This window comes from Coregonus clupeaformis, chromosome 35, assembly GCF_020615455.1.
Source record: "Coregonus clupeaformis isolate EN_2021a chromosome 35, ASM2061545v1, whole genome shotgun sequence".
In the NCBI taxonomy this organism is placed as follows: domain Eukaryota; kingdom Metazoa; phylum Chordata; class Actinopteri; order Salmoniformes; family Salmonidae; genus Coregonus; species Coregonus clupeaformis.
In genome coordinates this window covers 21387504-21402180 of record NC_059226.1, presented here as the reverse complement: position 1 = coordinate 21402180, position 14677 = coordinate 21387504, and the positions used below count along the sequence as shown (strand labels likewise).

The 14677-nt window shown below is 43.8% G+C and overlaps 1 protein-coding gene across 1 annotated transcript in view; it reads left to right on the top strand.

The window, feature by feature from the left end:
* The window catches only part of LOC121551148 (phospholipid-transporting ATPase ABCA3-like), a 67091-nt gene that overhangs the window by 18578 nt on the left and 33836 nt on the right, over positions 1-14677 (top strand). Inside the window, exons 5-8 of the mRNA XM_045210921.1 lie at positions 487-652; positions 3266-3525; positions 3606-3722; positions 4155-4275. Coding sequence (XP_045066856.1) covers positions 487-652; positions 3266-3525; positions 3606-3722; positions 4155-4275 — 664 coding nt within the window. The remainder of the gene's footprint in view (positions 1-486; positions 653-3265; positions 3526-3605; positions 3723-4154; positions 4276-14677) is intronic.

Below are 14677 nucleotides of genomic sequence, written 5' to 3'. Positions count from 1 at the left end.
CTTTCTATAATGGAGTGGCCAGCACAGTTACCGGATCTCAACCCTATTGAGCTGTTGTGGGTGCAGCTTGACCGTATGGTATGTAAGAAGTGCCCATCAAGTCAATCCAACTTGTGGGAGGTGCTTCAGGAAGCATGGGGGGAAATCTCTTCAGATTACCTCAACAAATTGACAACTAGAATGCCAAAGGTCTACAAGGCTGTAATTGCTGCAAATGGAGGATTCTTTGACGAAAGCAAAGTTTGAAGGACCATTATTATTTCTATTAAAAATCATTATTTCCAATTCAAACTCATTTCATGTATGTTTTCATGTAAAACAAGGACATTTCTAATTGACCCCAAACTTTTGAACGGTAGTGTACATCAACTGACCTTTCACATCTACAAAAAGAAAATATACTCTACCAGTTGTTCATAATGTCTTTCTCTTTTTTACTCTCCCTCCCTCCCTCTCTTCCTCTCCTCCTCCTCTTATACCCTACAGGTCAGCTACCACCTGCGGTTCACCTTTAGTCCCCGTAATGCCCCGGCCAAGGAGAAGTCTGAGCTAAACATCAACAATGACTTTGACTGGCACACCCTTAACCTGTTCCCCCTCTTCCAACTTCCCGGTCCCAGGGAGCAGTACGACCTCCAGGGGGGCACGCCCGGTGAGCCCTAACCCTAATTGTAACCCTAAACCTATCCCCTAAGTTTAACATGGCCTTTGTACTCGTGGGGAAGTGGGAAATGTCCCCACGATGGATAATTTTCCTTGTTTTACTATCCTTGTCGGGACTTTCAGGGATTTCCGGTACCCACAAGGATAAAAATACACACACACACACACAGTCTCAGGATTTATACGTTTGTGTTTGTCTGTTCATATTGCCTGTGTGCATGTTAAGACGGATTACTGATAAGACAGACAGAGCGAAGAGAGAGAGATAGTGAGGGAAAGTGTTGAAAGACAAGGGTGGGGATGGAGGGAGGGAGGGAGGGAAGAAGACGTGGAATGAGTGATAAATTCAGAGCGAGTCAGAGGGAATTGGAGAGAAGTGTGTTAACATATGTTTATGGGTGATTGTCCATTCCAATCATTTCTGTAGTAAAAATATTTTGACTTGGCAATCCTGATTATTTGACAGGGCAGAGGAGCAATATAATATTTATAATATTTAAAAGATAAGTACTGCATTATACATTCACTGGATGAGAACTTGTGTTCATTAGGCACCAAACGGACTGAAACAGGGAGGAACTATCTGGACTGGTCCAATAAGAAATTCTCCTTTTTGTTTTCCATTGCAAAACATTTTCAGTTGTGTGCCCTAATGAACACCACCCTGATCTGTCATCCATGTTGGTTAATGAGACATTATTGACAGTGAATCTTTTCAAGCATAAACACAGTAAATATAGTAAACAACACCAACTGTTTCTGCAGGCTCCTTCGGGAACAGTGGATCAGAGCCAGATACGAGAGGAATGAGTTTGTGTGTGTGGAGAGACAGTAGCTGTCTGAAGCATGACAAACACTTTTTTTTATTTTTTATTAAACGCAACTCTACTTTGCATAAAAGTGTCTCCTAAGTGGCATATACTATATAAAATGTCAAATTCTGTACTCCTACACAGGTGGGTTTAACCAACTGCCGCAGTCAGGTGCACTGTCATTATCTCTTGTGTTCACAGATCACCCACTCGATGGGAGAGCTTTAGCTATTTGTACAGCCCCTTGAAAGATAACCTTTCCTCCCTGCTCCCTCCTTGTTCCCATGGCAACCCTGGCTTTGTGTCACAGGGCCACAGGGTTTGGCTGAGCCCTGTAATCTAGTGATACCCCCTTGTCACACTACCTTTCTGACCCAAACTGTATTTTTCACAGCTTTGCCTTTATCATCAGGAAACTAGATGTTAGTTTTTTTTGTCCATCCACATGGATGCACTTAGTTCTCTCTGATAAATGGTGATAGTGATGGCTCAGGTATTTGTTTTTAGATCTTTTCCAGAAACAATGGTGGTGGTTGCATAACAAGTAGTGTATTATATAGAGAATAGGATGCCATTTGAGATTTGCCCCATCTCTCTGCTCATGGCTCCAGGTCCTCCATCTTTGATCCTGGCCTTTTGATGCCCTTCCTCCTTCCTCTTTGAAGCTATGTCCATATTCTGACTCCCGGAAGAGGAAGAGATGATTAACGAGGGATGAGAACAGGAGAGATGGCGTTCTGGTGTCCTCTACTGAGCCAGACCTTTGATCTAAAATTAAGTGGCTGTGTTAATGTGTCTCTAATGGGAGATATCAGGGTCATGTTCATTAAAGCACACAATGGAAAACGTTTATGAAAATGTTCCATTCTTATTGGTGTTTCAGTGTTTTTATCTTTTTTTAAATCTTTTTTTTGTGTGTGCTTAATGAACATGGCCCAAGGCTCGCCTAGAGGACACCATTCCAGTCTACATGATAATTACCACAAAGAGTTTCAGTCAGAATACATGATTTTTAAATATAGATACAATTTAAAAAGGGTTCATCATTACTGAGGCCTAGCTCCTGCCTCTTAATGCCAGTTATCCCTTCATCAGTTCAGATTGTTCAGTGAATAGCTGTTGTCATCATTTTCAGATCAGCATATGTTAATATGAACTTTTGGTGGGGTGAAGGAATGATCTGGTAAAAAGGTCAGATAATGAGTCATAATTTCCTGTTTATCTCCATGGTAATGGAAGAGTGTCATACTTAGAACCAGATGTTTTTTCCCACCAAAATATGACATGAACAGGAAAAACAATAGGCCCTAGGGATAGGCTCTAACTAGGGCTCCGAGTTTTGCCAGGTCAAGTCACGTGGTCAGGAAAAACTTGTGTCCGTGTCATCATGACTTGTGTCCGTGTCGCCATGACTTGTGTCCGTGTCGTCATGGCTTGTCAGTGTCGTCATGACTTGTGTCCGTGTCGTCATGACTTGTGTCCGTGTCGTCATGGCTTGTCAGTGTCGTCATGACTTGTGTCCGTGTCGCCATGACTTGTGTCCGTGTCGCCATGACTTGTGTCCGTGTCGCCATGACTTGTGTCCGTGTCGTCATGACTTGTGTCCGTGTCGTCATGGCTTGTCAGTGTCATCATGACTTGTGTTTGACAACATTGTCAGGAGACTGATGAAAGAAACTCCCTAGGCTCCAGCCCATGCTTGCACTGATCCATAGGAAGGAATGCACAAGGGCCCACATTGTTAGAATTGAGACGCAGTTATTCTAACATAACCTGGCTCCTCTCCATAGGTTACTTCCGCGAGGGCTTCCTGGCGGTGCAGCATGCGGTCAACCGGGCCATCATGCGTTCCTATAACAGCACGGGAGCAGCCTGGCTCCTCTCCCGCACCCGGGTGGTCCTCCGCCGGTTCCCCTTCCCACCGTTCATCTACGACGTGTTCATACTGGCCATCCAGAACCAGCTGCCCCTCCTCCTGGTGCTCAGCCTCACCTACACCTCCCTGAACATCGTGAGGGCCGTGGTGCAGGAGAAGGAGAGGAAGCTCAAGGTGGGTGAAGGGGTGAGGTGGTGGATTACCTGTCTGTCAATCAAGCAAACTGTTAATCTCACTCTACTCACTCTCTACAGGAGTACATGCGGATGATGGGCCTCAGTAACTGGCTGCACTGGATGGCCTGGTTCCTCATGTTCTTCCTCTTCCTCTCCATCTCCATGTTCTTCGTCACGCTGCTCTTCTGCATCAAGGTGAGTTTACACTTTACATAACTGTTATGTTACAAAACAAAAACACTTCACTAGTTTTTTTCTTTCTATTGCTTAGAGAAGGGGCATGATTCTAAATTGTCAATTGTTTTTTCAACTGTTCACCTCTTGACTAACGAGGTCACGTCAATCAAGAGAATGTCTCTGACTAGCAGTACCTGTCTGAATAAGGTTGATATAATAAAGCTAATGTGTTCATTAGGCACTAAACGAAAGAAAACCATCTGAAACATGGAAGGACTACCTGAAATTGTCCAATAAGAAATGCTTGTTTTCGTTTTGTGTTGCAAAAGGTTTTCCTACGTTTTGCTACAGTGTGCCCTAATGAACCCAAACCAAGGTGTCGGTGTCAAATACAGTGTGTTTAGTATTGATGATGATAATGATGTTCCTTCCTGTCCTGGCCTTTTCTAGGTCAGCCCTAATGGAGCTGTGTTGACCTATAGTGACCCCACCCTGGTATTAGTCTTCCTGCTCGTCTTCGCCGTGGCAACCATCAACTTCAGCTTCATGATCAGTGCCTTCTTCTCAAGAGGTGTGTGTGTGTGTCTCAAGAGGTTTGATAGTGTGTGTCTCAAGAGGTGTGTGTGTGTGTCTCGAGGTTTGTTAGTGTGTGTCTCAAGATGTCTGTCTGTCTATCCATTCTTCTGTCTGTCTGTTTATTCATGGTTTTCTAAAACCTTAGCTGTTCTCTGCTATCTGAGAGATGCACCATTGTGTATAGTATGTTCTGTTCAATGTACTGTAGGTCATATTATTTGACTCTCCTGTGGTTGTTAGTCTTTCCTCTCTGAGTGAACAGCAGTAAACCAGCTCCATCAATCATTGGAGCCTGGAAGATGGTCAATCAAATGTCATTTCAGCTTCATGGAATAATAGAACAATCAGTCAGCGTGACGAACTGGAACAAAGGGGAGAGGAGATGTGGTGAAAAACATGTATGTGAACATGTTTGTGTTTTGCAGCGAATACGCTTGCTTGGGCGTTTTAGAAGAATGAATTATTTATGTTATAATCTAAGGCGATTGATGCTATATGATACATTACATTTCCAGTTCTACACATCCTGGGTCTTGAGCTAATGTAGGCTCGGCACAATGCGGATGTTGATTTCTTAGCCCTGCTGGTGTGGTCAGAGTTGTGCTGTACTGTAATGATGACTTGTGAGGTCAGCAGACAGTCATGTCAACAAGTCTACGTACTGACTTTTACAGAGGCTGTTTGGTTGTTTATGTCCACCGTTGTCAGGGTCCAGAAAGGCACACTGTAGCAAAACGTTTCAAAACGTAAAACAAAAATATGTGTTTCTTATTGGACAAGTTCAGATGGTACCTCCTCATTTCACTCAGTTTGGGGAGGTTTTCTTCTGTTTTGTGCCTACTGAACACGACCGAGGATTAAAGCACAGCCAATCACACACAGCCAATCACACACCGGCTCATTTGGTTATTGCTAATATAATACCCTCACACAAAAAGGAAATTGTGATTTATTAAGTGGCCTTCAGTTGATTACACTTGATAGTCCTTTATCATTTCTCCTTCTATACTTTCTTATCTTTTCGAACAAAAAAGTCCAGTCCAGACCCTCCAATTTCTCCAAATCGTTCTTTAACAAAAGAGTGCAGATAGAGATTAAAATGATCTGTGATTGTGTTCAAGGCCATTTTGGACTCTGGTGTAATCAGGCAAGCTGTTATTTACTCCCAGCAGTCATACAATTTCTGTCAGGGTTTGGCTTTTAAAAGAGTAGCTGAAAGCTTAGCTAATTAAAATCTTGAAATTGCGTCTGATTGCAGTGTAAATTATATGTATCTTCTTTGAGCCTATTGGTTGGGTGTGTGACATACAGTATGATGTCATTATTAGAGTAGAGTGAGAAAGGGCTTTTAGCTGGTTAGGTGAGTGGGTACTCCCATTCAGACAGGCTCCTCAGCATGACTTGGCAAAGAGTGCTTCATTTAAATTCAGGAAGCAAACTGAAACATTATTTCTTAATTGCTTTTTGCTTCTTGCTGGTAGTAATGGAGGAATCAACCAGGCCTGAACGTTGGGGTCCACTGGGGACTGGATCAGGGGCTGATATGGAAGGAGCGCCCCTTTGTGGGCTGTAGAGTCTGAGGTTTTTAGTGTCTTGCGTTTAGAGATGAGGCATTTCTTCCTTTGTCTTTCTTTCTCCCTGTCTCTGTCTCCGCACTCGCTCTCGCCTAATTTATTTATATTTGCTACCACTCTCCCCCATTTGTCAGGAAAAGGTAGAGTAGCTCATATCCCCTTCTCTCTCCACCTCTCCTCTCTCTTTCTCCCTCTCCTACTGTCAGGTAGGCACCCTGGGCTCTCTGGGGACTGAATTATTCATGTCCCTAGGTGGGAAAGCAGGTGGAATAGGATTCAAGATGATGAATGTTTTCTGTGAGTAATGTTTCTCTCTTTCTCTCTCTCTCTCTCACTCACTCACTCTCGCTCTGTCTCTCTCTCACTCGCTCGCTCACTCACTCTCTCTCTCTGTCTCTCTCTGAATGTGTGTGTCCGTGAGTGCTAGTCTGAAAGGAATGCAGAATGACGAAGGCCTTGTATATTATCAGGAAGTGTCTTTTGTGTCAGACTGTGAAACTTTCTCTCGGTCTCTCTTGAAGAAGATATTTTATCTCAACAAGGCTAACCTTGATAAATAAAGGTTGAAAGAATCACAGATAACAAATACAGATAGCCTAGCTCTTGTTCAGCAGACGGGCACAGAATAAATATATCCAGTTATCTTAAGATGAATCTTCGACCCTGGCATTGCACACAGAGGACCAATGAATCCCCTGTTCTAACTACCTCTCCCTGGCCCAGAGTTGTCTTCTATGTAATTTTGTAAAACTTCAATTATCAAATCAAATCTAATTTGATTGGTCACATACACATATTTAGCAGATGTTATTGCGGGTGTAGCGAAATACTTGTGTTCCCAACAGTGCAGTAGTATCTAACAATTCACAACAATACACACATCTAAAAGTAAAAGAATGGAATTAAGAAATATATAAATATTAGATTGAGCAATGTCGGAGTGGCATTGACTAAAATACAGTAGAATAGAATACAGTATATACATATGAGATGAGTAAAGCAGTATGTAAACATTATTAAAGTGACTAGTGAGCCATTATTAAAGTGGCCAGTGATTCCAAGTCTATGTATATAGGGCAGCAGCCTCTAAGGTGCAGGGTTGCGTAACTGGGTGGAAGCTGGCTAGTGATGGCTATTTAACAGTCTGATGGCTTTGAGATAGAAGCTGTTTTTCAGTCTCTCTGTCCCAGCTTTGATGCACCTGTACTGACCTCACCTTCTGGATGATAGTGGGGTGAACAGGCCGTGGCTTGGGTGGTTGATCTTTTTGGCCTTCCTGTGACATCGGGTGCTGTAGGTGTCTTGGTAGTTTGCCCCCGGTGATGCATTGGGCAGACCGCACCACCCTCTGGAGAGCCCTGCGGTTGCGGGCGGTGCAGTTACCGTACCAGGCGGTGATACAGCCCAAAATGATGCTCTCAATTGTGCATCTGTAAAAGATTGTGAGGGTTTTAGGGGCCAAGACAATATTATTCAGCCTCCTGAGGTTGAAGAGGCTCTGTTGCGCCTTCTTCACCACACTGTCTGTGTGGGTGGACCATTTTAGATCGTCAGTGATGTGTACGCCGAGGGACTTGAAGCTTTCCACCTTCTCCACTGTGGTCCCATCGATGTGGATAGGGGCGTGCTCCCTCTGCTGTTTCCTGAAGTCCACGATCAGCTCCTTGTTTTGTTGACGTTGAGTGAGAGGTTATTTTCCTGGCACCACTCTCCCAGGGCCCTCACCTCCTCCCTGTAGGCTGTCTCGTTTGTTGTTGGTAATCAGGCCTACTACTGTTGTGTCGTCTGCAAACTTGATGATTGAGTTGGAGGTGTGCGTGGCCACGCAGTCATGGCTGAACAGGGAGTACAGGAGGGGGCTGAGCACGCACCCTTGTGGGGCCCCTGTGTTGAGGATCAATGAAGTGGAGGTGGTGTTTCCTACCTTCACCACCTGGGGGCGGCCCGTCAGGAAGTCCAGGACCCAGTTGCATAGGGCGGGGTTCAGACCCAGGGCCCTGAGCTTAATGATAAGCTTGGAGGGTACTATGGTGTTGAATGCTGAGCTATAGTCAATGAACAGCATTCTTACATAGGTATTCCTCTTGTCCAGGTGGGATAGGGTAGTTTGCAGTATGATGGCGATTGCATCGTCTGTGGCTCTATTGGGGCGGTAAGTTAATTGATGTGGGTCTAGGGTGTCAGGTAAGGTGGAGGTGATATGATCCTTAACTAGCCTCTCAAAGCACTTCATGATGACAGAAGTGAGTGCTACGGGGCGATAGTCATTTAGTTCAGTTACCTTTGCTTTCTTGGATACAGGAACAATGGTGGACATATTGAAGCAAGTGGGGACACAGACTGGGATAGGGAGAGATTGAATATGTCTGATGAACTCAGTCACCGTATCCGTGTATTCGTCAATGTTATTCTCAGAGGCTACCCAGAACATATTCCAGTCCACATGATCAAAACAATCTTGAAGCATGGATTCCAATTGGTCAGACCAGTGTTGAATAGACCTTAGCACGGGTACTTCCTGTTTGAGTTTCTGCCTATCGGAAGGGAGGAGCAAAATGGAGTCTTGATCAGATTTGCTGAAGTGAGGGCGGGGGAGGGCCTTGTAGGCAATTCGAAAAGTTGAGTAGCAGTGGTCCAATGTTTTCCCAGAGCGAGTGCTACAGTCAATGTGTTGGTAGAACTTCGGTAGCGTTTTCCTCAAATTTGCTTTGTTAAAATCCCCAGCTATAGTTGAAGTCGTAAGTTTACATACACTTAGGTTGGAGTCATTAAAACTCGGTTTTCAACCACTCCACAAATTTCTTGTTAACAAACTATAGTTTTGGCAAGTCGTTAGGACATTGTTTACAGACAGATTATTTCACTGTTTACATACACTAAGTTGACTGTGCCTTTAAACAGCTTGGAAAATTCTAGAAAATGATGTCATGGCTTTAGAAGCTTCTAATAGGCTAATTGACATCATTTGAGTCAATTGGAGGTGTACCTGTGGATGTATTTCAAGGCCTACCTTCAAACTCAGTGCCTCTTTGCTTGACATCATGGGAAAATCAAAAGAAATCAGCCAAGACCTCAGAAAAAAAATGGTAGATCGCCACAAGTCTGGTTCATCCTTGTGAGCAATTTCCAAGCGCCTGAAGGTACCACGTTCATCTGTGCAAACAATAGTACGCAAGTATAAACACCATGGACCACGCTGCCGTCATACCGCTCAGGAAGGAGACGTGTTCTGTCTCCTAGAGATGAATGTACTTTGGTGCGAAAAGTGCAAATCAATCCCAGAACAACAGCAAAGGACCTTGTGAAGATGCTGGAGGAAACAGGTACAAAAGTATCTATATCCACAGTAAAATGTGTCCTATATCGACATAACCTGAAAGGCCGCTCAGCAAGGAAGAAGCCACTGCTCCAAAACCGCCATAAAAGCCAGACTACGGTTTGCAACTGCACATGGGGACAAAGATTGTACTTTTTTGAGAAATGTCCTCTGGTCTGATGAAACAAAAATAGAACTGTTTGGCTATAATGACATTGTTATGTTTGGAGGAAAAAGGGGGTGGCTTGCAAGCCGAAGAACACCATCCCAACCGTGAAGCATGGGGGTGGCAGCATCATGCTGTGGGGGTGCTTTGCTGCAGGAGGGACTGGTGCACTTCACAAAATAGATGGCATCATGCGGAAGGAAAATTATGTGGATATATTGAAGCAACATCTCAAGACATCAGTCAGGAAGTTACAGCTTGGTCGCAAATGGGTCTTCCAAATGGACAATGACCCCAAGCATACTTCCAAAGTTGTGGCAAAATGGCTTAAGGACAACAAAGTCAAGGTATTGGAGTGGTCATCACGAAGCCCTGACCTCAATCCTATAGAAAATGTGTGGGCAGAACTGAAAAAGTGTGTGCGAGCAAGGAGGCCTACAAACCTGACTCAGTTACGCCAGCTCTGTCAGGAGGAATGGGCCAAAATTCACCCAACTTATTGTGGCAAGCTTGTGGAAGGCTACCCAAAAAGTTTGACCCAAGTTAAACAATTTAAAGGCAATGCTACCAAATACTAATTGAGTGTATGTAAACTTCTGACCCACTGGGAATGTGATGAAAGAAAGAAAAGCTGAAATAATTCATTCTCGCTACTATTATTCTGACATTTCACATTCTTAAAATAAAGTGGTGATCCTAACTGACTTAAGACATGGAATTTTTACTAGGATTAAATGTCAGGAATTGTGAAAAACTGAGTTTAAATGTATTTGGCTAAGGTGTATGTAGAATTCCGACTTCTACTGTACAATAAATGCGGCCTCAGGATATGTGGTTTTCAGTTTGCATAAAGTCCAGTGTAGTTCTTTGAGGGCTGTCGTGGTATCGGCTTGAGGGGGAATATACATGGCTGTGACTACAACCGAAGAGAATTCTCTTGGGAGGTAATACGGTCGTCATTTGATTGTGAGGTATTCTAGGTCGGGTGAACAAAAGGATTTGAGTTTCTGTATGTTATCACAATCACACCATGAGTAGTTAATCTTGAAACATACACCCCCGCCTTTCTTCTTCCCGGAGAGTTCTTTATTCCTGTCTGTGTGATGTACTGAGAAACCAGCTGGCTGTATGGACGGGGACAGTATATCCCGAGAGAGCCATGTTTCCGTGAAACAGAGTATGTAACAATCCCTGATGTCTCTCTGGAAGGAGATCCTCGCCCTGAGCTCATCTACTTTATTATCCAGAGACTGAACATTAACGAGTAATATACTCGGAAGCGGTGGATGGTGTGCACGCCTCCTGAGTCGGACTAGAAGTCCACTCCGAATACCTTTTGGAGCAGCCTCTGGAATAAGTTCAATTGCCCTGGAGGGTACGAACAAAGGATCCAATTCGGGAAAGTCGTATTCCTGGTCGAAATGCTGGTGAGTTAGCACCGCTCTGTTATCCAAAAGTTATTTCCAGCTGTATGTAATAACACAAACAAATTCCTGGGCTAAAAATGGAAGAAATAACACACAAAAAAACAAAATACTGCAAAGTTGCTTAGGAGCTAGAAGCAGAGCTGCCATATCTGTCGGCGCCATATTATAAAGATTAATTAATAGTCCAGTGTTTATTTGCTTCAATAACTAAACACAACAAGCGCTTACTAGACAGGCTTCTATTTAAGCCAGGCGTCTATTTCCTTACTAACCCTTTTCCTCCCCCAATCTTCTTCTGATCCACCTCAGACAAACCTTGAAGTTCAACTTTTTGACTTTGCCATTCTGTCTCTCGTTTTGGATCAATCCCAAAATGCCTGGCTGTTGCCTGGGCCGAATTTTGCTCTGCGAATTTGATCACTGCTAGCTTGATTTTGATGTCGTGTTTTCTTATTGATGGTACCATGGCTAGCAACGTTGACAGAATAAAAAAATAAAAAATGACCGTGGGAATATGAGCTATGTCCATGGTAACCGTGTAAACAATTAATTTAGACCCGGCATTTATTTGAAACAGACGTTTATTTGCTGACATGTGCCGGTGCCCGGCTATTAAAAGGGACAGGCGGATATTTGAGACTCAGCGTTTAATTTAAGTTTTACGGTACAGTGAAGTTATGGGTTGGGATTAGGTGCCAGACTAGATAGTTATGGGTTGGGATTAGGTGCCAGACTAGATAGTTATGGGTGTGGATTAGGTGCCAGACTAGATAGTTATGGGTTGGGATTAGGTGCCAGACTAGATAGTTATGGGTTGGGATTAGGTGCCAGACTAGATAGTTATGGGTTGGGATTAGGTGCCAGACTAGATAGTTATGGGTGTGGATTAGGTGCCAGACTAGATAGTTATGGGTTGGGATTAGGTGCCAGACTAGATAGTTATGGGTTGGGATTAGGTGCCAGACTAGATAGTTATGGGTTGGGATTAGGTGCCAGACTAGATAGTTATGGGTTGGGATTAGGTGCCAGACTAGATAGTTATGGGTGTGGATTAGGTGCCAGACTAGATAGTTATGGGTTGGGATTAGGTGCCAGACTAGATAGTTATGGGTTGGGATTAGGTGCCAGACTAGATAGTTATGGGTTGGGATTAGGTGCCAGACTAGATAGTAATGGGTTGAGGTTAGGTGCCAGACTAGATAGTAATGGGTTGAGGTTAGGTGCCAGACTAGATAGTTATGGGTGTGGATTAGGTGCCAGACTAGATAGTTATGGGTTGGGATTAGGTGCCAGACTAGATAGTAATGGGTTGAGGTTAGGTGCCAAACTAGATAGTAATGGGTTGAGGTTAGGTGCCAGACTAGATAGAGATGAAAGGAGTTGATGGGTGAACAGAGGCTAAATACTGCCTTCACATCTAATCTGAAAGGATGGAGGAGGTTATTTTTCTCTTCTCTCTCTTTCTCGTTCTCCAAAGGAACAGATAATGGAGACGTAATAGTTTCTCTGTAGGTTGGCTCCATTCAGGCCTAAAGCAGCACATTGTCAGCCGCCAGTGGGTTTTCACAGGGCCCATCTTTCACATGAACAATGAGGAGCAAGATGAACGTGTTGAGTGATTTCTCTTCTTGCACAATGCATCTCTCCTCTCTGTTTTCTCTCCTCCCTTTCTCCAACCGTTTCCCCCGTCCTTTACTGTCTTCTTGTCTGAAGGTTCTGTAGAAGCTGACGAGCCAACGACAAAAAAGTTTGACAGTAGCTTTAGAAAACACTGATGGTGCAGTGGACCCATGCGTTGTGACTATAGCTCTCCCGACGTTGCGGCGTGTCACAACTTTTCGAGAATCCTATCGGTGTAGACTATTATCATACAGACTTTTCTAAGCATGCAGACCATTCGTATACAGACCTTCTCAAGGCTGTGCCTGTGGGGTCATTAGAGTAATTGCCTGGATGTCGGTGAAGCTGAAGAGAAGTGTTAATTCACACTTTATGTACCCGTCATCACACATCCTCATGCTTCTCACACCTCTTTGTGTGTGTGTGTGTGTGTGTGTGGTTGATGTGTGCCTGCCGAGATGTTGCCTCTGACATGGATGACTAGTGTGACGACAGGAGCTACAGTGGGGGAAAAAAGTATTTAGTCAGCCACCAATTGTGCAAGTTCTCCCACTTAAAAAGATGAGAGAGGCCTGTAATTTTCATCATAGGTACACGTCAACTATGACAGACAAATTGAGAAAAGAAAATCCAGAAAATCACATTGTAGGATTTTTAATGAATTTATTTGCAAATTATGGTGGAAAATAAGTATTTGGTCACCTACAAACAAGCAAGATTTCTGGCTCTCACAGACCTGTAACTTCTTCTTTAAGAGGCTCCTCTGTCCTCCACTTGTTACCTGTATTAATGGCACCTGTTTGAACTTGTTATCAGTATAAAAGACACCTGTCCACAACCTCAAACAGTCACACTCCAAACTCCACTATGGCCAAGACCAAAGAGCTGTCAAAGGACACCAGAAACAAAATTGTAGACCTGCACCAGGCTGGGAAGACTGAATCTGCAATAGGTAAGCAGCTTGGTTTGAAGAAATCAACTGTGGGAGCAATTATTAGGAAATGGAAGACATACAAGACCACTGATAATCTCCCTCGATCTGGGGCTCCACGCAAGATCTCACCCCGTGGGGTCAAAATCATCACAAGAACGGTGAGCAAAAATCCCAGAACCACACGGGGGGACCTAGTGAATGACCGGCAGAGAGCTGGGACCAAAGTAACAAAGTCTACCATCAGTAACACACTACGACACCAGGGACTCAAATTCTGCAGTGCCAGACGTGTCCCCCTGCTTAAGCCAGTACATGTCCAGGCCCGTCTGAAGTTTGCTAGAGTGCATTTGGATGATCCAGAAGAGGATTGGGAGAATGTCATATGGTCAGAAGAAACCAAAATATAACTTTTTGGTAAAAACTCAACTCGTCGTGTTTGGAGGACAAAGAATGCTGAGTTGCATCCAGAGAACACCATACCTACTGTGAAGCATGGGGGTGGAAACATCATGCTTTGGGGCTGTTTTTCTGCAAAGGGACCAGGACGACTGATCCGTGAAAAGGAAAGAATGAATGGGGCCATGTATCGTGAGATTTTGAGTGAAAACCTCCTTCCATCAGCAAGGGCATTGAAGATGAAACGTGGCTGGGTCTTTCAGCATGACAATGATCCCAAACACACCGCCCGGGCAACGAAGGAGTGGCTTCGTAAGAAGCATTTCAAGGTCCTGGAGTGGCCTAGCCAGTCTCCAGATCTCAACCCCATAGAAAATCTTTGGAGGGAGTTGAAAGTCCGTGTTGCCCAGCGACAGCCCCAAAACATCACTACTCTAGAGGAGATCTGCATGGAGGAATGGGCCAAAATACCAGCAACAGTGTGTGAAAACCTTGTGAAGACTTACAGAAAATGTTTGACCTGTGTCATTGCCAACAAAAGGTATATAACAAAGTATTGAGAAACTTTTGTTATTGACCAAATACTTATTTTCCACCATAATTTGCAAATAAATTCATTAAAAATCCTACAATGTGATTTTCTGGATTTTTTATTACAGGCCTCTCTCATCTTTTTAAGTGGGAGAACTTGCACAATTGGTGGCTGACTAAATACTTTTTTTCCCCACTGTATAAAAGCCACAAGTACCACATACTTTTGTTATTCATAAAGTGTTGAGCATTTCCCACAGACTGTCTATTGATTTGGCATCCATTTTGCATCTACACTGTTTCCCCCCCCCCTCCTGACCTTTCCCTCTCAGCTTGTTTAAGGAGATCAGTTTGATCAAGGCCAGCTGCAAAATCACTAATCTTTATCACATAATGAGTAGTTATTTGGTATGCAAGGTGATTTGTAGATCAG